This window comes from Mastomys coucha, unplaced genomic scaffold (assembly GCF_008632895.1).
Source record: "Mastomys coucha isolate ucsf_1 unplaced genomic scaffold, UCSF_Mcou_1 pScaffold5, whole genome shotgun sequence".
In the NCBI taxonomy this organism is placed as follows: domain Eukaryota; kingdom Metazoa; phylum Chordata; class Mammalia; order Rodentia; family Muridae; genus Mastomys; species Mastomys coucha.
This window is the reverse complement of record NW_022196911.1, coordinates 84,320,414-84,345,359: the sequence shown is the minus strand read 5'-3', so window position 1 is coordinate 84,345,359 and position 24,946 is coordinate 84,320,414. Positions and strand designations below refer to the sequence as shown.

Sequence of the window (24,946 nt, the reverse complement as noted above, 5' to 3'; positions counted from 1 at the left end):
ACTCAGAAATCTGCCTGCCTCTGCCTCCCAAGTGCTGGGATTAAAGGCGTGCGTCACCACTGCCCGGCCCCTTGTCATGTTTTTACTCCTGGTTCCACTCTCAGCTCTTCAGGATGTTAGAGGATCAATGGTCAAGAGAAAAGAAGACCCAAGTAGAGGAGGGATTGCTGCTGCAGTCCGCTGGGGGGTCATCATATATGTGTGGGTATGAATATTCTTTAGAGGAGAAAGTAACCTCTGGCCAGTGTCTTTAACCTCTTTGGTCTGGGCTCTCACTGTTTATGGTGGGGGAAGGAAAAGAGGCCACAGGCTATAGAAGTACCTATAGGAGCTGCGACTTAACTAGATATACAAATCCTGGGGGGCCTGAAAGGTCTGTGGGCCAACTGGCTCTGGGCAAATCTGATATGTGTAATGGCCCCAGAGCCCATCAGTGTTGCTCTCCTTCCACTGGTATGTATACCCTGCTGAGGGAGATTTACTGGGCACACACTAGACCTTCTAGGCTCAAAGGCAGAGAGTATCCTCTTCCCAACTATTTGACCTAAAAGTTTCATGACTTTGCTTTTCACAGGCTACCTATGTGGACCTGCCTTGGGTCATTACTAGAGACTTCTCATGGTTGCAATAAGCTTTTCTCTGAAATAGACCAGGCTCATTCCAGGGCCTGAGACCAAGCCACCTAAGGTTGAGACACCTACTCTTCTCCCTTCTCAACCTCAGGGGATTCAAAAGACTAGTTAGGCCTTCAAGTGCCACTTGTGGTACAAGGAAATCCGTCCAGTAACATGCAAAGACATTGCCCACACAACGTGTTGATTATAAATAAGGTCCAGGACCATGTTCCTTGAGGAGTATTTCACAGTGTTAATGATGTTCTCTTCTCCGGGTCAGAAAAACAACAGCTTATAGCTCTCCAACCCCAGCATGTGTCCCTCCTCAGCCCTTCCTGGAGGCTTATGATACACAGCCATCTCCTTTGTGCGAGTTACAGGTGTGACCCTGTGTACAGGGGCTCCTGTGAGACAGCGAGGCAGAGACTGCTGCCAGTTAACTGGCTCCCGCACTGACACCAGTCACCTCAACTGTGCCCCTCATTTCTCCAGACTCCATGACGGAGACTCCTGCATAAGCCGCTTCTGTTTGATTCTCTGAGAACCGTGAGAAACAGGCCCGTATGTGAGGCGGCGGTTTTCATTCTATTCAGTCTTTGTGTATTCAAATTCTTCTGGTTTCAGCTCTTTTTGCCCTGCCAGATTTCCATTTGCCTTGATGGCGTCTCCGAATTAATAAGTGTTTGCAACCACTGAAAAGTGCCCCCACCCCTCAGCACTGGGTCTTATCCATATTGATTCCTCCCTACCCGGTGCTTTCTCTTTCTCTCCAGCTACTTCTTAGATGTTGTATTTTGTAAAACGTTAATAGAATTTTTCTTGCACCCTGACACTTTTATCTATTCAGGAGGTCTTCGAAAGTCCTATTGTATAGCTGGACTGCCGGGGAAAGAGCCCTATTCTCTACAACAATGCTTGTCCCCAAAACACACACACAGACCCAGATCCCTCCCCCAGTGCTCACCAGGGTGGAGGGAATGCGGAGGCTTCAGAAGAAAGCAGGAAAACTTAGCCAGGGGAAGCGGGGAGCCAATTACCCACCGCTGAAAGACATGGCTTTGGAAAAAAAAAATTTTTTTTTTAAATTCAAAATATTTATTTCCTACGGGGATCTGAATTTCAGTACCAAAACATGGCCAACACAGAAGGGAGGCTGTTTTCTTCGCTGTTAGACATTTTCAGTTAAAAATCAAGATTTGGCAAACATCTCAGAAAATGTGGAGAAGGGTGCAAAGAAGCAGATGTCGCATTTACCTGCACCCGCAGCAGGCCATACCCCCAACCTACACCCGCCCCCCAGGCGTCTGAATTCTTCTGGCATCCTAAGGCCTGAGTCTGAGATGCCATATGCCTGAGTGTGACTGCTCTGTGTACAAACATACCGGATGATCTTATGGTGATTTCGTTGGGTGGTGTATGGGAGGCGTATGGCCTCAGCAGGTGTCTGGGGGACTCTTGAAGCCCGCCAAGGCATGGGGAGCAGGAAGAGCCTGGAGAAGGAGGCCCTGTTCAAGTGATCTCAAACTAGCTTCGCCTCTCCCGCCAGCTGGTGCCTGGGAGAAAGCGAGGGCCAGCTCCCTGCATATAAGGATACCCTCTCCACAGCAAATGACTGCAGGAGTGGGGGGCACCAGAAGGGGAAGGCCCCAGGGGCCTGTTTGTTCAGCCTGGGTTGCTTAGCAACAAAGGGGCCTTGCCTCCAGAAGGGATTTTTAAGTGAGACAGACTGGCTCTTCCAGACTGGCTTGCCTGCCTTTTCCCATGCTTGCCTGCCTCCCCGCCCCACCCCCCCATTTTTGCCTGGACTTTGCTCTCTCCACTGTTGTATGTGATAGGATCTAGAAAAATAAGTTCAGTTTGTCCAGAGGCACAGTTTTAATCCTCTCTTCAATGTTTCACACAGGAGGGGTGAGGAATGAGTGGCCTGTGGTTCCTCCTCAAGTGGCTTAGCCCACCGCTCTCTTGTGAGCCTTTGAGCGTAACAGAATGCTAAGATCTTCCCAGGCACATACACGCCCAGACTGCCCCAAGCACAGAGCCCTCTGGCTAACAGTTTGTGTAGCCCATGGGTTGGGTTGTATTTCGGCCACCATTGTTGAGTCCTGAAGCCATGAAGGAAGCAAGCAAGTGATTGACCCTGGCATAGCAAGCCTTCTTTGAGGCGGGTCTTGTGACATAAAGGAGTAGATCTACAAAGGAGAGGAGTGGATTGTGGAGCCTTATGTTGTTTCTTGAGATCTGTGTGGAATCCTACAGCTAGAAATGTCCAAGAGTTGCAGGGTATGTGAGGAGAAAGACAGAAGCCAGCCTGGGTACTTTTCTTCTTGATTGCCTTGAAAGAGCCCTAGCAACGGTATACCTGGGTGCCAGGACTGCGACAACAAAGCGCCAGAGGCTGGAGAGTTTCAACAACCAAATCCTATTTTTCTCATGTCTGTTTAGCCAGAAGTCCAAGCTTGTGCTGTGGTGGGGTTGGTTCCTACGGAGGTCTTGTTGGCCTGTGGTTCCTCAGCCCTATCTGTGTCTTTGTCCTCCCGTTCTTATCTGAGGACACCATTCATATGATAGGATTAAGGCCCACTCTAATGATCTCATCTTAACGTTGTTGGCTTTAAAGACCCACTTTGGATGGAGAGATGGCTCCGTGGTTAAGAGCCCTTACTGCTTTCACAGAGGGTCCAAGACGCACGTCAGACAACTCAAAACGCCAGTTTCCCGGGATCCAGCACCTTTTGGTGTCCACAGGCATCCACATACATATTGAAAATATACACAGACACACGTGGATGCACATAAAAATTTTGAATCTTTTAAAAAGTAAAAATAAAGACTAGTCACTCCATCATAGAACTAGGAATTGGGACTTTAATTGACAACTTTTAGGGAGCCCAGTCCAGCGTCAGAATGAGGAAGCTGAGGTCTACTGTCTATAACCTAATGAACTGGATATACATTGGAAGGGAAGTTAGCTGTGGCCTCTTGCTCTGTGGGACACTGTTAAGCTGTCACATTGTATTGACCTGCGTGAAGTATTTGCTATGCAACAGAATAGACAATAACATTCCACAAATGATACAATAAAATACAATTCTAAAAGAGGCATGGATTTTCAAAAAGAATTTATTTTTAATTGCATGCAGGGGGTGTATTTGTTTGTGAATGCAGATGCCCACAGAGATATCTCTCTCTCCCTCTCTTCCTCTCTTCCTCCTCTTCTCCCTCCCCCTTTCCCCTCCCCCACAAAGGAAAGTACATATCCCTTAACTAAGATTATGCTAAGTTGAGGGGACTTGGGGATTTTGTCACCCCCCTTGCCTTTTTTACAAACATTCTCTATTTGAACAACTATTACTTTAGAAATGGAAACTGCTGTCCTCACCCCCACACAATCTGAATTTGTAATGTTCTGTGTATTTCGTTAAAAGTCCTGAAGCAGCTTTTATTCTGTTTGTTTTCAGGTAGAGGATGCGATGCTGATGTTCGACAAAACCACCAACAGGCACAGAGGTAAGATGGCCCCATCATAAGAGAATGTCCCTTCTTTCTCTCCTGGCTTCTCACCTCCCATCCCATTGACAAAAACTACAAGGAAGATGTAGAATCCAGGAAGTACACTGTGCATACCACAGTGAGTCTGGGTATCAGACTGTGAAAACCATCTTGTCTGGGGAGCCCTTGCTGGAATTGAGCGGCCACACCCGGCACACTGGTTCAATTTACCTTTCTGGCCCTGGGTCTCTTAGCCCCTAGCCAACCTCAGCACTCAGTGATCCTAGTGGAAATTATTCATAGTCCTCAACTGGACTCTCAATTTGCATCAAAGAAGGCTCAGGGAGCAGCCTGTCGGCCTAGAACTGAGTGAGAGGAGGTAGAAAAACCTTGCTTGAATCTGTTAGTGGATTACAATTGCAGATTGGAATGAATGATCCTGTGGAGCCTCGAAATGCTTGGGGGACAACTGTACTTGTTTGTTCTCCTTGACCAATCCATGTTATAGAAAATGGGTCTCAGGCTGGTGAGATGGTTCAGTGGGTAAGAGCACTGACTGCTCTTCGGAAGGTCCTGAGTTTGAATCCCAGCAACCACATGGTGGCTCACAATCATCCATAATGAGATCTGACGCCCTCTTCTGGTGTGTCTGAATAAATCTTTGGGCTGGAGAGAGCAGAGACTGAGTGAGCAGGGCCGACCGGAGCGAGCAGAGGTCCTAAAATCAATTCCCAACAACCAGAAATAAATAAATGAATGAATGAATGAATAAATAAATAAATAAATAAATGTTTAGCCAGGCGGTGGTGGCACACGCCTTTAATTCCAGCACTTGGGAGGCAGAGGCAGGCGGATTTCTGAGTTCGAGGCCAGCCTGTTCTACAGAGTGAGTTCCAGGACAGCAGGGCTATACAGAGAAACCCTGTCTCGAAAAGCCAAAATAAATAAATAAGTAAATAAATAAATAAATAAATGTTTAAAAAAAGAAAAGAAAAAGAAAAAAAATGAAAATGGGTATCATTCAACCTGGGGGTCCACAAACCTTTGAAATGATTTGCCTGATGTCTGAGCTTTGCTTGGGAGTGGATCCCTAGTGTTGAACAGATGTCAAAGAGAACTCTCAGCAACCCTTGGCAGCAAGAACATGTTCAAATCATTGCTTCGAATGGCAAAAGGGGAGGGATCTAGACCATCCTCCTGGAGATGAGTCAGAGGAGGTTATAACTTAGTGCGGTATTCTGCTGTGCTCTGGAAGTGCTGAGTTTCTGGGGTCCTCATCAATGGAATGTGAATGGGCAGTGATTTTGAAGTGGGTTGTGATGAAAGGCTGTGGGGTCTTCTCCAGGGAAGGCGCCCTGAGTGAACCTAGAGGCCTGTCTCCCGGCCACATCTGCTGTTGTTTACATTCTCGATATCCCCTGTGATCAGAAGTGGTTACCCTGTGCTGGCCTCATATGCTCAACTTTCCTCAGGATAGAAAGTTCAACACTAGATGGTCCAGGGCAGGGTAGAGGAGAGGAAAGAAGACAAGGAAGGAAAACAAAAACGTGAATGTTTTCTCTCTCTCTCTCACTCTCACTCTCTCTCTCTCTCTCTCTCTGTCTCTGTCTCTCTCTCTCTCTCTCTCTCTCTCTCTCTCTCTCTCTCTCTCTCTCCCCTTTTCCCTATTACCCTGGAGCTGGAGAGGTGCCAGGAGGAAGGTGTGCCTGTGACGTACAGTTGGTGGTTATTTTCTGTCATCGTCAACATTGTCTTGGTGTTGTTACAGATGCCTAAGTACCACTCTGGGTGTGACAGCACAGGCTTTGTGGTCTCCTCTACTCAGATGAGACAGAAGAATCAACCTAGGCAATGTAGAGTGATTCTGTCTGCAAAAAAGTAAATGTCCAGGGGCTGTGGAGATGACCTAGTGGTTAAGAGAGCTTGCTGCTGTATCAGAGACCACAGTTTGGTTCCTGGTAGTCACTTCAAATCACTGACTACTACCTGTAACACCAGTTGGAGGAGATACAAGGCTTCCAGCCTCCATGGGCTCCTGTATGCACATGCTTCTTTCTATATGACTGACACATAGAAATGCAAACCTATACATATATATTTTTTTTTTTTAATGAGAAACTAATCAGCACTTGGGAGGCAGAGGCAGGCGGATTTCTGAGTTCCAGGCCAGCCTGGTCTACAGAGTGAGTTCCAGGACAGCCAGGGCTACACAGAGAAACCCTGTCTCCAACCCCCCACCCCCACCCCCACCCCCACGCCCCCCAAAAAAGAAAGAGAAGCCAAAGCACAATTTTCTTGTCTCTCCTAATTCGACCTTCACAGCCGTCTTGGGAGTCACAGATTTGCTGTGACTTTGGGAGGAATGACTGCGCATTTTTATGCCTCCTCTGTTCATTTATAAAGTGAAAGTAATAATGGCAGTGTCCTAGCGTTTTCAGTGCTGTGATAAAACACCATGGCCCAAAGCAACTTGGAGAAGAAAGGGCTTATTTCAACTTACACATTGGTCTATCATCAAAGGAAGCCAAGGCCCTGATCACTGGCTTCTTTTTCATGCTTGTTTAGACTGCCTGGTGCCTTCAGCATCAATCCCTAATCAAGAATAATGCCCCCACAGATGTGCCTCCAGGCAAACTCATGGAGGCATTTTCCCAATTGAGGTTCCTCTTAGATGACTCTGATGTGTGTCAAGTTGACCAAAAAAAAAAATCCAAGCAGGACAAGTACCTACTTTAATAGTGTTGTTTGGCAAGTATAAGGCCAAGAATAAGTGTGCATAAGTGTTAGCTCTTAGGATAATTATCTTTACCAATTTTATGGCTGAGCTACTGAGGCTCAAGAGAGCTAAGACTCTTTTAAGTTCCCATGTAGCTTCCAGCCCAAGGCTACTGATTTCAGACTCCTCCTTTTTGTGTGCCCAGGTAGGAACAGGTTTTTCTGGGTGAGTGATCGCATCTAAATGTGGCTCCCAGCAGTGTCAGAACCCACACTCTCAGGAGTCTGCTGAGCTATGTCACAGCAGCGACTGTGTCCTGTTTCTTTTGTGTGTCAAGGTCTGGGATCAAATCCATGGTCTGGAGCACAATGAGCTACTTTCCTAGCTCTCTATCTCTTTCTGTCTCTCTCCCTCTCTCCTCCCTCTGTGTATGTATGCATGCATATACCTGCACACTTGTGTTGAACATGTGGGGCATGTAGATGTCATGTAGATATCAGATGTCTTCTGTGATCACTCCATTTTATTACTGAAGCATCATCTCTCACTGATTCAGTTAGTCATCTAGCCAACTTGCCTTGGGGGAGCCCAGCAAGAAGCCTGGGTAGCCTGGGCTGTGTTTGGTCCCTGGCCACAGGAATATGGACCTCTATATTGTGTCACAAGCCACAGCAGAGGGCATAGACTTGGGCCTATGGTCTGGGCTCCCTTGGGTCTTTATCAACAGTAAGAGTCAGAGATCAAGTTAGTTGCCACTCTGCTTTCTGGTTGCTACTACCTATCTTTGTTCCCTTTGGTCCCTGTGGAGAAGAGATGATCTTGAGGCATATTTGAGTGGCAGTTGACTTCTGTCCACTGAAGGGCCATCCTGGTCTCACTAGAGCCATGGGAGAGAATCTTAGGGATGAGAGTTTAGACTTTGCCTCTCAGTGGATCCATGCAGTATGGTGTGCTCCCACATTACCTCTAGATAAAGCTGGTCTTCTAGCTTCAGGGACTAGGGTTGGGGACAGAGGTGCCTAGGGTTTTTCTTCCCACCTGCCAAGTGTCCAACCATTACAGTTTCTTTCTCTAAGAATATGGAAAGGAGATTGGGGAGCTACAGGAACCAAGGGTGTCTGGCTTGTAGCTTTGTGTCCTTTTTAAAAAACAACCAGGGATGAGGTGGGGTATATATGAATAGTTCCTGTAGGTGGGATCTCTGGGAATCAACTCTACTGGGAGTAGCCTATAGGAGGGTTATTAGGAAGAAACCTTGACTGTGGGTGGCTAGAGGGAGATCTGACCGCTGATGACATCAGAAATGAGGTGGCCTATCCAAGCGCAAAATAGGATGAGGGGGTCATGTCTGCATCCACAAGAGCCATCCATGAATGTGTTCCGTTCAGGAAGTTGGTGTGACCTTAGGCTCCTTCTGCTGAGGAAATTTGAGAGGGGCATACCATAGGATATCTTAGGGTGCTCCCAGCAGCCAGGGAAGCAGGACGTAGAGGATGTCCTTCATTTCTGAAGGCGGGAATGGGCCTCCTGTCTCAACACCTACCCTGACTTCTGCTGTCAGAGATTCATGGTTATCTGAACAGGCTGTGTTCCCCATCACAGTAGAAGCAGCCAATACTCTGCAAGCATTGGAGCCAGCACAGGGGCTGCATGTGACTAATAGACAGAGGTGAACCGGGCTGCATCCAAGAGGAGGCAGAAGTTGAGACATCAGCCTGTATAGCCTGCAGCTCAAGCTCACAGCCACTCAGCAGGTGGGCCTGGTACCCAGCAGTTTTGCAAACAGAAGACTCAATGAGGGTCTAGACTGCTTCCTTACAGTTTTCTCTACCCACACCATTCCCTTCTTGCTGTCCATGTTGCTCCTCATTTTCAGAGGTAGAAACTAAGTCACACAAAGTTTAAGGAAGCTCCTGGTAGAAGTTAGGAGCCATCCTTGCTCCTGCCCGTCATTTCACCCATGGTCTTCTGTGAGAGGATCTATGTCCCTGAGGAGAGAGAAAGTGATGCCTTTCCAATTTTCTCAGAGTCATTTCATTTGCTCTCTAAAGCTTGTTAGAGGTAGCCTGGAAAATACTGGGCAGATCATCAAAGGGTTTAATCATCGGGAATGGGGGTGTTGGTGAGTTCGTTGCTTTATCCTTGCAAATGGCAGATAAGATCTTGAAGTCAGCATTAGATATTGATCCCAGGGTGGGGCTGGAGCGAGCACCTGAGGGAAAAGTAGAGAGGGCAGTAACAGTGTCCTTCCAATTTGCTCTTTTGCTGGTGGGAGGGAGAGAAGGGTAGCTCAGCTCTCTTTTCTAGAGTGTATGGAATGTAGGCATGTGGGCTGCTGAAGTCGATTCTGTCTACACTCACCTCTTCCCAAAAGAACAGAACCCCTGTCAATAAGGAAAACCTTGTCAGACCCTTCCTGTGACCTTAGACCATGGCTCCTGAACTCTGAATTCCTGGGTCCCTCCAGGGGAAGAGCTGGACAGTTGGGGGCACCTGTGGGAAATGAATGGGGTGTCTTTGAAGCCAGGAGGATTGGCTAGAGAGAAAATAGTCTCTGGCCCTGCCATCCCTGTGACTCCATTACCCAGCAGGCCTGTTTGCTGTGGACCATTGCCAGAGACAAGGGAATAGGATACACTGAGAGCAAAACAGAGATTAGAGTGATGGACCGCTCTTCCCAACAGCTTCGGTCACTTACTAAGGGCAATGCTAATGACTTAGGAGCGAAGCAAGGGCTCCAAACAGTCCCTACCCCACCAAAACAACCCTTCCTGGGCACCAGCCACCATCGTGTCTTTGGAACTGAGAGGTTCTTTCCCTGGACTACGTACCATGTAGCAACTGGAGAGGCACAGTGTGGGCAGATCTGCCAGAGCCTGCAGCATTCAGCAGGCTCACCTCAAGGCCATTGGACCTAGACCTTGGCTCTTCTCTCAAAGCCTGCTCAGTCTCCACCCCAAAAGCAGTTGGCCCAAGTTTAAGGTCTCAATGATTTGTGTAAGCAGTTTATTTATTAAAATGATGCCAGGAAAATGTAACTGAAGCCATGATAGAAGAAGATAATGCTTTCCTGAGGAGGGGGAAAAAAAAAAACCAGTACTTAATGTCTTGAAAACCTGCCAGATGCTCGCTTTTGAAATTGACCTCCCTAGCCCAGATTGACTCTTTTTTATACACCATATAAAGATGATTAAGGGTAGAACTATAATTATTTGTTTATTGACGCCTATTTGTCAAAAAAACCCAGAGGCATGTAAAAAGAAATTCAAGGAGGCAATAAATGATATTACGGATTTTTCAGCCTATAATAATGAACCCCAGTACTCAGGACACTGAAACAGAAGGATTACATGTTTAAAGCTAGCCTGGGCAACATACATAAATCCTGTTTTAAAATAAATAAAAATACAAGCAGCAGTTTGCTAGTGAAAGATGCCAAGCAAAGTGATAATATCGGCATGCCTCCCTTGTAAGATTCTAGAATTGATTTTATTTACTTGGTGGGAGGACCAGCTTTGCAAAGGATCTGGGTTCAATTCCCAGCACCCATATAGAGGCTCACTGCCTCCTCAAGGATCAGCTCCTGTGGTCCACAGATATACATAAAGGCAAAACTCTACATAAAATAATAAAACTCTATAAATTTAAATCTATATCTATCTATATTTGCCTTCCTGTGTGTGTGTGTGTGTGTGTGTGTGTGTGTGTGTGTGTGTGTGTGTTTGATAGAGGACTGAAAACGTGGTAAGGATGAGCAGTGTCTCAGTTGTTATCACTTATTATAACATGGCAGGATGTTTTACTAGTGCCCACCTGTAGGGTCTAGAGCAAGACCTGTTTGTTGGCCCTACTAGAATTATAGCTGTAATATTTTCCTACCTCTTTCTAAAATTTTTGATTTATTATTGTGTGTGTGAGAGAGAGAGAGGGGGGAGGGTAGAGGGAGAAAGAGAGAGAGGCAGAGAGAGGGAGGGAGAGAGAGAGGAGTGGGAGGGCATGTGGCTGTGTGTGCCATAGTGTGAGAACTTTGTGGAGTTAGATCTCTTCTTCCATCCCTACTTGGGATCCAGGGACAGAAATCAAAATTGTCAGGTTTGAGCAGCAAGCCCCTTTATCCACTGAGTCATCCCACTGGCCTGTTCTTTTCCACCTCTTCCGTTCTGTTCAAAGTTTGAGATGCATTAACAGGTTTATTGAACAACTGTAAACCAGTGGCGGGTCATTATTGGCATTGACACTAATTCTGCAATTGACAGGCAGTTGCCTGTCACAGATGCCTGCAGCTGAGGGCCTGACCCTCAGAGCTTTCATTCCAGGCTGTAGTGTGAGGAAGCCCTGAAACTTGCCATTTGGCGGCTATCAACAAGTATGTGGTTCTGGTGGGGTGACATGAAAACCCTGTTCTCTCCCCAGAGTAAACCTTTCCTCCATCGTCAGTGTGGGTAGATGTTGAAGAAGGACATTTCCAAACCAGGATTCTAGGAAAGAATCATTAGAATGACAGGATTGTGGTGTTCCTGAGTGTCCCTTTGTGGTCTAACCTGTACAGAAGAGGTCTTGGGAACCAGGTAAAGCTCCTGTAAGCCTTAGCTGATGGCTTTGGGTACTTCAAGCTAGTCTGTTAGAAGAGTTACATATAGGCTTGAACCTGAGCACAGTTTAGTTGGGATGAAGGAGAACCTGTAAGTTCAATAGAAGCAGTGAACTCCCACTTCCAACCTGCCAGAGTCTCAGAACCCAAGGTTCTGTGTATCCAGCTGTCCTTACCCTGAGGGCATAGGAGGGAGTGGACCACTTATATACCCTCACTGTCCCCACCCTGAGGGACCCATAAGCCTCTGTACCCTGAGCCATATACCCTTGAAGCAGTGAGGGCGTAGCAGTGAGCCACAACCCCCCACCCAGATCCCTCGTTTAATACCAGCCACGGAGCTGTCTGCACATTTTATTTTCTCATTAAATAAACACCATTAGCCTTCCCGAGAAATTGGTGCAAACATGACCTCGCAAATAACCAATTAAAAGGGCAGGGTTGAAAGGGAATGTGAATTTGAACATGTAGAAGAAGCCATTAAAGATTCCAGTAGATGTCCCCAGCCCTGGCAACATCGATCCGAGACCTTAATTTTATTTCTGACAGGAAAGCAAGGAGCACACTGGAATTTTTTTTTTCTTCCCCGAGGTAACTCAATTCCGGAAGCGCCCATTCCGGCGCTGTCTTTTGAGATATTAATCAACACAGTCACTTGATTTCTGTTCACCTGCTTTGCTCTGCAGACTGGAGGACAGAACTGTCCACTCCCTAGCAACAAGGCAGTGGCAGGAACGGGGTCGGGGGAGTTCAAGGGCTAGTGGGGCCTGCGGAGTCAGGGGTAGTTGGCTTCCTGGGGGAGCTGTGTTTTCTTTCGCCCATGGCAAAAACCATCAAGTTCTGCCCTGGGCACAAAAGCCCTGGCACCAGAAGGGCTGTGAGCTAATAGACCTTCCTGCCTTCCCTAGCTGGGCAGGGAGGAAGCAGAGAAAGAGTGGGCGTGGGGTCAGAACTTCATTGACCCAGAAGTGGGTTTTTGTAGAGCATCAGAATGAGTCTTTTGTTGGGTTCTGTTCCCACAGAGACCAAGGCTGTGAAGAGCAAGGGGAGGGCAGAGTGCAGAGGCCCCAGAGAATGGAGCCCTGGGGTTAGCGACTTGATTAAAAGAGCCTCCTAACTTGGCACCCCTGTGCACTTCTGGAGGCCGAGGAGGGCTGGGCCACGCACGGGTCACAGAAAGCCAAGGGAAGTTACCCTGCTGTGAACTCAGAGGTTCCGAGGAGAGCATCCTTCCACCCCTCCACCCACGCCAGTTGTACAGCTCTGCGCCTGAGCTGCCGTTGGGTGTTCAAGGGCCAGGAATGCCAGGATTTCCGACTCGCCTGTATCACTACAAACACAGACTCTCTAAGCAGCCCAAGCTTAGGGGCAGCCACATGGCCCCTGGTGAGGTAGTAAATCTTTGAGCCCTGAGTTGGCTTGAGTGTGAGGTCATAACCTGCTCCGAGAGTTCCCAGCTGAGAGCATCATGCCAGAGCAAGTGGGGAGTACTCAGCAACCCGCACTTTTCTTCCCACAAGAGCATGGGTTGAGTTTCTTTACGAATACAAAGATCTATATTTGAGTTAGGGAGACCCCAGTATTTAAAATGTTTTAGTTTTCCTTTGCCTACAACACGCATTGCAGGAGTGTAGACTTTTCCTGGAATGCTGTAGTGATTAAGATAAGCTCCTGGCCCTTAGGCCATAGAGTTGGAATGGTAGCTCTGTAGTGCGGCTGTGTGGGTTACGTAACCTCTCTAAGATACAGACCCCTTATCTACCAGATAACATGCTGATATTGTGTTAGCCTGAGGCTTACATTATTTGGCCACAGTAAAGCATCCCATATGCTTCATGCATGCATACACATGTTCTCTCGGATTCAAACGTATGTACATCAAAACTCATTCTGCTTCTGAGAAACGAGATTCAATGGCCAGAAATACAGAGGTAGAGGGACGCTTTTTAATTGTGTTCTCGGTTTTTAATTTATGTATGATGTATATTCGGTTTGTAAAAAAAAAAAAAAACGCATGAGGATCTGGCACAGTCATCAGATCGAGGCTCCTCCCCTGTGTCCTTGTTTTGTTTGGGCTGCAGAGTCCAGGAAATACCCATAACTGGGGGGTATATAAAACTCAGCAGAGGGAGGAATGACGGCTTCTGCCTTGGCCACTGCTAGACACACTCTGGTGCAACCAGACTGTAACTTCTCCTCTGTACTGAGCTACCTCTATCTTGGCTGTTCCATCAACGGGGCTGGGTGGAGGGGACTTTCTTAGTAGCTGCTGATCTTCTCAGACAACAGGTTATTATTAGTATGGCTGGCCTGGCCCTAGCCTGAAGAGAACCCCATTTGCTTCATTTCACCCAAGACTAGAGGAGAGATCAAAACAGGGAGGCTCTACATTCCAGAGTGCCTTATAAGTAAAGGAGAGATTTAGACCCGCCGCCTCCAACAAGAAGGTTAGGTAGCATGAGGAGCTGGCACAGCCATCAGATAGAGGCTCATCCCCTGTGTCTTCTTTGTTTAGAATTGCAGAGTCTAGGAAATACCCTCTTAATGACCCTGGGGGTGTGCCCAGGCTTCTGTGAGAAAGAGGTGAGCACTTCGGGTAGGTGTCACACTTCAAGGTTCAAATTGTAACCACCTATTTGAACAGCAAGCTGTTTGACTGTAGACACATTGTTGGCCTTTCCTGAGCCTGTTTTCTCTTCTGTTAAAAGGGTGGTTGATGTTAACTCCTGGTCTTGAGGCTTATGTGGCATCTGTATCAAGCATTTGATACTCAAGAGACTACTTGCAAATGTTAGCTTCACACTCATCCCACTGTTAAATGGTGAGATGTGTGTCCATGTCTATGTGTCTCTGAACATTTGTGAATGGGAATGTGCGCATGAGTATGGTTGCCTTCAACGGCCAGAAGAGGGTGTTGGTTACAGGCCATTGTGAGCCACCAAATGTGAATGCTGAGAATCAAATATAGGTCCCCTTCAAGAGCAGCAGGTGCTCTTGATTGAGCCATCTCTCCAGCTAGTGTTAACCACTAGTGTTATTTTGTTACTAGAAGAATTCTGTTAGGGCCACTGGTTGGGGATTGCAGGCTGCAGCTTGCCGTCCAACCATGGTTTGGCTATGGAACTTTCTACAGTGGAGGATGTGATAGATTGAGGCAGATTCTCTCGAAAGGTACATTAAAGATCTAACTACTTCACAGCACAATCATATTTGGAAATAGATCTGAGTCTCAGAAGATAAAATCAAGTTAAGATGATGTCTTACTGGAGGAGTTTGATCCAGTATGACCAGGATCCCTGTAAGAAGGGACATACAAAGGAAGACATAGGAGGAATGGTGTCTTTTATTCAGAACCAACAGCTGTAGCAATGCAGCTGCAAGCCAAAGGAGTGCAGAGACACCCAGAGCACAGCTTCCCTTAGAGCACAGCCCTGCCAGTGTCCCAGTGCCTTGGTGTCTGTCATCTAGCTGCCAGAACCAGTACAGGAGTAGACTGTGACTTTCAGCACCGTGTCCCCTACCCAGTCCATCCGTCTGTGGTGCTGTTTGAGAAACACTGTGAAAATAACACTGAAGGCAAAGCAGTGCTTGCTACTCTGTCATGTCGCCTTGCTTTTAGTGGCCTGCTGTCTTGGTGGCCATGGGTAATTCTTTTCGTCTGCCCACTCCTATCGATGGCTTTTCTCAATCAAATTATGTGCCAGAGACATTAGAGGGAGGGGCGTGGGGGTGTATCTGTTAATACAGATAATGATGGGGGTGTGTCTGTTAATGCAGAGTGCCTGTCTAGCATATGGAAAGCCTTAGCTCCATTTTCAGCACTGAGTCATGGTGAAGTGTGCCTGCAATCCTAGTGCTTGGGATTGGGGATGGAGCCAAGAAAGTCAGAAGTTCAAGGTTATCCTCAGCTATCTAGAAAGTTTGAGGCAAGCCTGGGCTATAAAAGAAGGGAAGGAGAGATGAACCAAATCATTTTATGATGTTGTATTAATATTCTTAATTTTTTAAATGAATATTTTTTTTAAAAAAGGAATTGGGAAAAGAGACCTTTTGTGTCTCTGAGAGCACATTCCCCAATCCTAATGCAGATAAACCTAATATAAGCCCAGTAACCGAGACCACCCCCCACATTGATATTGGAATGTTAGAGATTTTGTGTGTGTGTGTGTGTGTGTGTGTGTGTGTGTGTGTAGGAAAAAAACACTTGAAAAAATTCTGAGATTTAATTTTTAGTTAAGTGGCAACCCAGGGCTCAGTCATTTCTTTAGAAGTCAAGAAATGACCAGCACAGTTAAGAGCTGTCAGAATTCCCAACTCTAACTACCAAGATGGGTGGGACCCCAAGTGGCCTGTTCTGTCTCCTTGGCTACTTAGGAAAATAAAGCACAGAAGAGGGTGTTGTTGGAACCAAAAGAGTTGGTGTATATGCCAGTCAACCTGGGCACCCCAGCATACCTCCTCCCCCACCTTGGGTGGTGGGGTGGGACCAGCAAAATAACCATATACTTCAAGGCTTATCATGAAGCCACCTTGATTTGCTTATGTTATCTGTCCTGGAAACCTATTCAAGTAAGGGTTTAGCAGATCCAATCCTGGAGTGAACTTTTAAATTACATCAGTGGCAGGTCAGAAGGGTAAAACTTACAGATCTCTGGTTATAAGGGAGCTGGTGGACAAGGCAGTGATGGGTAATGACACCCTAGCATAGGATGGGCTTCTGTTAGTCCCTCAGGTGTGCCCGGCAAGCCCAGCAGTGTACAAAAATAACTGCCAGGATTTAAAAGTGATGAGAGTTGTGTGCCTCTGAGCACTCCCTGCAAACGAGAAATGTCTCCCTCCACTCGCTGCCCATCTTAGTATTGGGAGATAATTGAAAGCACCCCCTTCTCTGGCTGCAGCCCAGCACCCTAGGCAAAGCCAGTCCTCCACCAGCTCGGCAGCGGACATGCGTAGCACTGACATCAATTTATTATCTCAGAGGGCTGGGCTGGTTCATGGATGATTCATGGCCCTGCTTTCCACTGCCGCTAGTGGTGACATCATCCATTCGGGCCCAGAATAGGCACAGAAGTAAGAATGACCCCTGTTCTGTGTCTCTCACCAGCCCTGGGCTCCTTCTTCCCACCTCCCACCTAGCTGCTGTGGGCCCACTGAGTAAGAACCAGATACACAGTGAATCTGGGGAACCCATCAGCAACACCACCTTAGGGGGGGACATGGATATGTTTCCATCAGAGTCCACCTTTTCTCTCAAGTCCTTCGGCATGCAGCTCATATTTTACTAATAACCCAAGAGCTGCTTAACCCTCCAGGGCCAGCTTTGATGCCTGCGTGTCAGCACTGAGCTAAGTTAGCCCAAGTTTGCTGTTAGACACTGTGTATGATGAGTGGTGGTTGCAAAGCCAGAGGTAAGAGCTAGATCAGGGATTTCAACCTTAGGGTCAGCTGGAGAATTTCAAAGCCTCACCAAACTTCTGGGTCCCACCCTAGGTCAATCAGTCAATGGCGTGAGCCCAAGAGCTGGGAGCCTCATGCCCTTTCATCACTACCTCAACAGATACTAGCAGACATTCAGGGCTAGGATCCCTTCTTGGCTCACTCACTCTCCCAAGGACTCTTAGAGCTTCATAACTTATCAAAGCAGATCCTGGTCTGTATCTGGGACCTGTAGTCAAGGTCTGGTTTTCGGACCTGTGCTCCTGTACCTAAGGAAAGCAACAGGCTCGAGAAAGTTCTTGGTTGTTAGAAAAGCACAAGGCATGCTAGAAGGCTGCTGCTTACGAGTTTAAGAAAAAGCCTGAAAGTATTGGTTTGATTTAAAGACTCTGCCCAGGGGCTAGAGATGTAACTCAGTTGCTAAAGTGCTTTCCTAACATGCTCAAACAAAGCCCTGGGTTCGATTCCCCAGTACCACACAATAGGGTACAGCAGCTCATGCCCAATGCTGGCATTGGGAAGGTAAGAGGCATGAGGATCAGAACTTCTAGATCATCCTCAGCTCCATAATGAAGTCAAGGACAGCTTAGAGCACACAGGAGTCTCGTAAGTTTTTAAAATAAAACTGGAGGGTTGGGGAAGTAGGTCTGTTGGCAAAATGCTTACCACAAAAGCAGGAGGATCTTGAGGACCTTTCAAAGACCTCCATCACCCATGTAAGAAGTTGGGTATGGCCACCACGTACATCTTTAGTCCCAGTTACAGAGAGGCAGAGACAGAAGATCCCTGGAGCTTATTGGCCAGCCGGCCTAGCGAAATCATCATGTCTCAGGTGCAGGAGTGAATGAGGAAGACACCAGTCGTTGACACAGGCGAGTCTCTCTCTCTCTCTCTCTCTCTCTCTCTCTCTCTCTCTCTCTCTCTCTCTCTCTCTCTCTCTCTCTCTCTCTCTCTCTCTCTCTCTCTCTCTCTCTCTCTCTCTCTCCTCTTCAGTCTTGCAGTCTGCATGTCTACTTGGTGGGCCCATAGGAAGGTATGTTTTAGCCGGAGAACTGTGGTCAACTCAAATTGCTTCTGCACTTTCCCTACCAGACCAGGTAGGAAGTTCTGCCCTCATAGACCCAAAATTTCTCTGGTCTTGGCATCTGAAGTCTCCTTTTAATTAAGTTGATTCATTTGCCCTGGAAAGAGATTTCCTGATTCAGCTCGTATGTTTATGTATAAATGATGCTGGAAACACCTGGCAATTTTTCTGACTGACAATAAGAAAAAAAATGTAGCCTGAAAATTATGGTTTAATTTGCTTCCTCCCCCATTCTGTGTTACCTCTCAAAGGGGGGGGAGGGGTGGACAAGATTTACAAAAGAAGCTTTGTATTTTGCCCACGGTGCTAATCTGTTTTACAACAGAAACACGTGTACCCACAATTCTTAATAATTTCTTTTGACGCTATTTTTAGAACTATGGGTTTTAATGGACAATTGAATTGTTCGTTGGCAAATAGGATATCATCTAATTGCGTGTTTTTATTTATTGTGAATTTGCAGGTACGTCCCAAGGAGATTGGCAAGCTCCTAGAAAGAGCTAGAATAAGCACCCTTGTCATGATTTTTATTTTTCTAGATTTCAAAGCTTTGTTGCCTTTTTGGGGCTGCAGCTCAGCCTTGTGTAGGGGTGGGATGCTCCTGTAGGATGCTTGAGGTGTATACTTGTATCAGAGAAGCTGTGTGAAAGGGAAGGAGGGTGGGGCTCCTTTGAGTTTTATGTGGTCTTTGTTAAAAATACACTGTAGTCAAAGATACTATAAAGAATCAAATTAGAAAAGTCAGTCCTGCGTGTGTGTGTGTGTGTGTGTGTGTGTGTGTGTGTGTGTGTGTGTGTAGGTCCATGTGGAGGCCAGAGGATAACCTCAACCATTGTGCTTCAGATCAACCTCTTCCCTTCTCTTTCCTTTCTTAAGGCAAAAGACTTAGACTTGTCAAGTTGGCTAGCTTGGCTGAGGAGCCAGCCCCAGGAACTCTGGCTCTGAAGAGCCAGCACCGGGAACACAGCACAGGCCACCATCCCAGGCTTTTTACCCATAGATTCCAGGGATCAAAATTATGTTCTTGAGCACACCAAGCCAACACTTTCCCAAATGAGCTACCTCCTCTGCTCTTTCTATTGTTTTGTGTGTTTGAGGCAGGATCTCACTGTGTAGGCCAGGCTAGCCTCCAACTCCTAGAAATCTGCCTGCCTCTGCCTCTGCCTCTGCCTCTGCCTCTGCCTCTGCCTCTGCCTCTGCCTCCCAAGTGCTGCAGTTAAAGGTGCACAGTCCCGTGCCCTTCACTTATTTGCTTGTTTTAAGGTGGAGTCTCTTGTAGCTTAGGCTTGCCTTAATCTCCTAATCTCCTGCCTCAACTTCCCCAGTGCTGAGTGAGTTAATAGGCATGAACCAAGCAGTTCCCTGCTCTGTGTATGTCATAGTTTAAATGTATGGTTCCTTGACTGCAGAACTGAGAGTCCCCTAGATCCTCTTGCCCAGCACACCTTCCCTGGGTAGTGGCTTCCACCGAGTAGTTCCATCTACAAGCATCGCCCAGGTCTGTTCTGCTGTGTTTGTTGTTGTTGTTGTTGTTGTAGGTTTGTTGTTGTTGGTGGTGGTGGTGGTGCTGGTGCTGGTGCTGCTGGTGGTGGTGGTAGAGTTTGTTTTGTTTTGTTCTTCTGGTTTTCTGGTTTGTTTTATTTATTTATTCCCCCCCCCCCTTCAGGTTCTTTAGCAGAGTGGATAGTAAGGCCCGGCAGGTAGCTAGCAACTCTTGCTTCTGCCTGGGCAGTAGCAGCTGGAGTGGGAAGGGGAGAGCAGCTGCGGCCATGTTATTAGTCATTTCATGAAGAAATTGAGTTGATAAATAATGAAGCAGTGATGTTAGCAACACATGCTGCAGGTCAGATGACTCCGACAAAAACCCCCAGTTAAGTGTGTATAATGGTTTGACGGTATACATGCCATCTAAAAACATCCTATTTTAAAATGGAAATTGGACTGTCCATGCAGTCCTTAGCAAATATGCCAACGCCATTACCAAAGGGGGCTTGGAAAGCTGAAAGATGATCTTTCTATTTAACACAGCACCACCTCTCCCATCCTCAAGCCCCTGCTTAAACTCGCTCTGTTTCCCTATCCCTGCCTCCTCATTTTGTTAACTGTTTTGATTTGTAAAATACTACGCCTCACACTATGCTCCTTTATGAAGATTTACTGTACTGCTCTTATCTTTCACCTTAAATCCTTGATAAGAGCATTTTAAAAATGAAATTGCTACCTGACACTAATATAAAACCTTGGCTGGCAGCCAAGGTAGAGACAGGAGCTGGGGAGGAGGAGAAGGAAATGGGGCCGAGAGGAACGAAGCAAGGGGAGCTCACACTTCCTTATTTTCCTTTATCTCCCCTGGATTGCGGCAGACTTTTAAAACAAAACAAAACAAAACTTAACAAAATATTACTATAGCCCCGTGATGCCTGTTACGGTTGCATATTTTAATCAGGGACTGAGAAGGGAGAGCTTGGAACAGAAAGAGGTTCCATAGGCCAAGGTCATCTACACGGGAGATGAAGATCATGCAAATACTTTGCTGTGAATTGGAACTGGACGGAGAAGATGGATGGGTGGGTAGGTGGATGGATGGATGAGTGGGTGGATGGATGGATGGCTGGGAGGATGGATGGATGGATGAATGGGCAGGTGGATGGATGGATAGGTGTGTGGGTAGGTGAATGGGTAAGTGGATGGATGTGTGGGTGTGTGAATGAGTGGCTGGGGAGGTGGGTGGATGGTTAGGTGAGTCGGTGGGTGCATGGACAGATAGATGAATGAGATGGACAGACAGAGAGATTGACAGGTACATAGCATTTTGACAGCTGCCATATTTATCATTTGGAGCATGTGTCTTTTACAGCAGCAATCATCCCTACTTCTGAGCCTTTCCCTGTTCAAAGCGTATCTCCTGTCATCAAAGAACCTTTGGCGGCTGACTAGAGGAATATTGAAAGGTTACAGAGTTGGTTTGGTTGCATGGTGTGCCAAGTGATCTTTACTTATCCACAGAGGGTATCTGTGATGGGGTGTGGGGCATCTGGACATAGAGCTATCTGGTGGAGCAGTAAGGAAATGAACTCATGTCAATTCCTGTGATTTGAAGACAGCCATTTTCTTCCCATAATAGATTTCGTTAACCCATCTCTATTCTGACTGGTGCTTTTATTATTATGACTTCAGTCTGAATGTTAGAACATCAGGTTTCCAAGTGCCTGCTGGAGAAGCTGGTTATATAATGATGGTCTTCCATGGCAGTCATGGTGGCTACCGCCTGCTCTGGCACAGGTATTATTAGACCTGAGTCTCCTGATGGGACAATTTGTGATGACCTGGTATCTATGGTGATGGGGGTAGAGAGTAGGAAGGCTGCGGAAGAGACCCTCATCACCCCACCATCCCATCAGTGTGAGACAGCTGGGCTATAGCTCCTGAGAGCGGAGGCCCCTGTGTGGAGCTGGTGATTCCAGAGCGATGAAAGCTAGTTTATCAAACACCTCATGAAAATAGAACCCATGACTAAAGTGACTGCTTTTGGGAACCGTCTTGTCTCTTTTTGAGTGCAGACTAGAGACAACCAGACAAGGTTCAGTGGTGACGAATAAAGAAACGTTACTTTTCGAGCACAATCTTCTGTTGCCAGTCACTTTGCAGCAGACATTCAATCAAAATGCTAATAGCGGCAGCAACAAGGGACCGTGGTTATTGTAATACTAATTGATTGGTTGGAGGGTGGGTTTTGATAAGTGCAGCTAAAGATTTCTGAAATATGATTCTCTTTAATTACTGGGATGCTAATAAAAACGAACAAATGATTTAATGATGATTTCTGAGGTAATGGCTTAAAGATTTTGTTAGAGTTTAAAATGAGATATGGTGACTATGTACCATGAAAATAGAGCCCTGGTGGGTGGGCCTTGCCTTTGTCAAAACCAGGCATGGAATGAATACAAGTCCAACATGCTCTTGGCAAGGCTCCGTGGGACAGTAGTCAGGGGCACTCCAGGGTTGTTGGGGGTCTGATGCGTCTAGCTTGATGTCGCTTTTGCTAGTTTCTTTTTTTTTTCCTGGAACTAGCCCTGTGTGTTCTATCCCATCTCAGTACTCCTCTAGGCTCCCTCAGCTGACAGGATATAGCCTGGGACAGAGTGGTAACCCAGCTCCAATGTAGGGATCCATCCTATGCTTGGTACCCTTGACTGTGTTATCGCCAGCCACTCGGTTTAGGAACATCAGACACTTTCTATGACCCAGGTACTGTACTGGTGTCTAGCAGTACTATGAGGAACAAGGTAAACTAAGACCTAGTCTGCCGTAAGCTCCTGTCCTCTGGGGAAAAGGGATGTGCATCCCATAATTTAAAGGTTGGGGCTGTAACTCAATGATAAGAGTGCTTGCTTGTCCAGAATGTCCAGGGCCCTGGGTTTAGCCTCCACTGCCACCAAGAGAAAACAGAAACTATTTCTGGTACTGCTAAGTGCTGAGGAGAAGGTGCAGCAGATAATAGTGAGGGCTCAGCTCCACTCAGGGAGAGTACAGGTGCTTGGGAGTGGCCTCCCTGAGAAGGAGCCATTTGAGTTGGGAGGCAGAGAATCATGGGAAAGGCATTCCAAGAAGGTGAATGGGCAAGGACATGGCACACTGCTAGCATGGGGAGAGAAGAGAGAGAGCCGGGGGCTGAGATGAGAGCAGTGGACATGAGAGAAGTGGACAGGCTAGATCATGAAAAGAAAGTGAACTGGACCAGGCAAATGACTCCACTGTCTCTAGAACTGAAGAGAAAGGGCCAGGTGCATGATGGGATATAGGGAGGACCTTTGGCCACCATTGCAGAGCTCCAGCAGGGGCTTGGGCTGCAGTGGAGGGCTAGAGAGGCCAGGGGACCAGAATCCAAATTCAAAGGCAAGAGCAAATATTACAGTAGACTGGATTGGGGGTTATGACGCAGACGCTGAGCTCTTGGCAACTGAGGAGATGGTGTCATTTGTAAATTTGGTGGATGGAATAGACTTTAAGAAGAAAATCTATTGTCCTGTTTGAAGCGCCCATGGAATCCATGCGGGAGTATTTATTAGATGTCTATGCTGGAAGTTTCTGGAGAATTAAAATAAGCCCCTCAGTTTTACCGAAGGAAGGGGCTACGCAGGCAAACTTGGAATCGAGTCATTATCAGAGTAGAAGACAGTAAAACAGGGAAATGTAGGGCCCACTTGGTTCACCAAGCACTTCACTTCTTCTAGCCCCCAGAGTTCCCTGGGTGGGTCTTTTGCAGCTTGTCCTGGGGGTTACTGGACACTGGGCAGTCGCAGGGAAGACAAGTCCAAGGCTCATGGCTGCGTAGCTATTCCTGTGTTTGGTTACATCCTCCCTCCACGTGTTCAGAGGGCTCCACCGGCAGTAAAGGTCCCAGGGTGACCAAAGCCCTGTCCACACCACTCTTCTTTCATCTCCTGAGGGTCTCCAGCTTCCAGGTCTTTACTGTGAAGAGGGGCTCATAAGGATCCCAGAGAGCAGACCTGGGGTAGGTACCAGTGTGAGAAATTGGTGGGTTTCAGTTTTGTTTTTGTTTTTAGAGAGAGCAGAAATCAGATTTGTGTTACTGGGGTGGGAGTAGGGGCTTAATTGGGGCGGAGGGGCGGTCCTAGCCTTCCTTTCAATTTGTCAAGCTTTCTTTCAAAAGATCTGCCAAAGAAGAAAGGGTAATTAATAGGCTTGAAGTCATTTCCGTGTGTCAGGATTTCTGCCTCGTTTCCAAGTGATAATGCTCGCCCGGCTCCAGGCCTCTAGGGAGCCTTCCATCTTATTAACTTGTCTGGGAGAAACAGGGAGTGGGGACAGCTTGGGCCAGTGGGTGACGGGAAATAAAGATTTGTGGTGTAGTGAGCTGTAAACACCAGGGCCCAATAAGTTGAAGGGAACATGAGGGACTGGCAAGGAGAAAAATGCTCTCAGACTACACTTCAGCAGGAAGTCATGGTCTCTGTTTCCTGGGTCCCATGGCCATCCGACCTTCTAAAAGATTCTTCAGCATAACCCTGGGGAAGAGGGGCACTCTAATGAGCAGTGTGTTGACAGGAAGGCGTCCATGTGTGTGCACCTCATTTCTCCTACTTCCTACGGTTGCTTAAAAGAAAATAATCTCCCACTAAAATGCTGTTTGCACTTCACGGTAGATAATTCCCTCCAGCTCTGGAAGTGTCTGCCTACACAGAGACCCCCTGCCCCCCCCCGGCCCCCAGCTTTGGACTTGGTCAAAGACAGAGCTGTTACAGAGCATATATTAAGTGCCTAATTGTGCATGGATCCGTCTGAGACTTGGCCCGTTACATGTGCCTGCTTCCTACCCTAGGGGTGTTTATGGTCTGAGAAAAGAAGTTGGCATCTGCTTTGCGACAAATAGGTTGTCTCGTGCGGCGCCCACTGCAGTGCAGGCAGTTTAGGTCTTGATTGTGTCTGTGAAGAAAGAATAATATTGCACCTCTATTTCTGATTGATCCTCACCGCTGTAGCTTCGTTAGAGTAGCACGTGGACCTCCTTTTGGCCTCACCTCCTCAGCTGTAAAATCATCGGCCTTTATTTTCAGGAGAAAGAGTGAAAGACAGACTGTGTACATTCTGAAATTAACACCCACAGTCTACCATCCCTTTTTTTGGTGTGTGTGTGTGTGGTTTTTGTTTGTTTGTTTGTTTTTGTTTTGGTTTTTTGTTTTTTGTTTTTGTTTTGTTTTGTTTTTGTTTGTTTTTTGGTTTTTTGGTTTTTTGAAATAGGGTTTCTCTGTATAGCCCTGGCTGTCCTGGAACTCACTCTGTAGACCAGGCTGTCCTTGAACTCAGAAATCTACCTGCCTCTGATTCCCAAGATCTAGGATTAAAGGCGTGCGCCACCACTTCTCCTAAAGAGAGCATCAGATCCTATTACATACAGATAGTTGTGAGCCACCATTTGGTTGCTGGAATTTGAACTCAGGACCTTCAGATGAGCAGTCAGTGCTCTTAACCGCTGAGCCATCTCGCCAGCCCCC

The 24,946-nt window shown here is 47.0% G+C and overlaps 1 protein-coding gene across 10 annotated transcripts in view; it reads left to right on the top strand.

Moving 5' to 3' along the window:
- The window catches only part of Msi2 (musashi RNA binding protein 2), a 374,256-nt gene that overhangs the window by 235,540 nt on the left and 113,770 nt on the right, over positions 1–24,946 (top strand). For all 10 annotated transcript variants that reach the window (XM_031354282.1, XM_031354278.1, XM_031354276.1 and 7 more), the window contains exon 7: positions 4,073–4,121. In XM_031354282.1, coding sequence (XP_031210142.1) covers positions 4,073–4,121 — 49 coding nt within the window. The remainder of the gene's footprint in view (positions 1–4,072; positions 4,122–24,946) is intronic.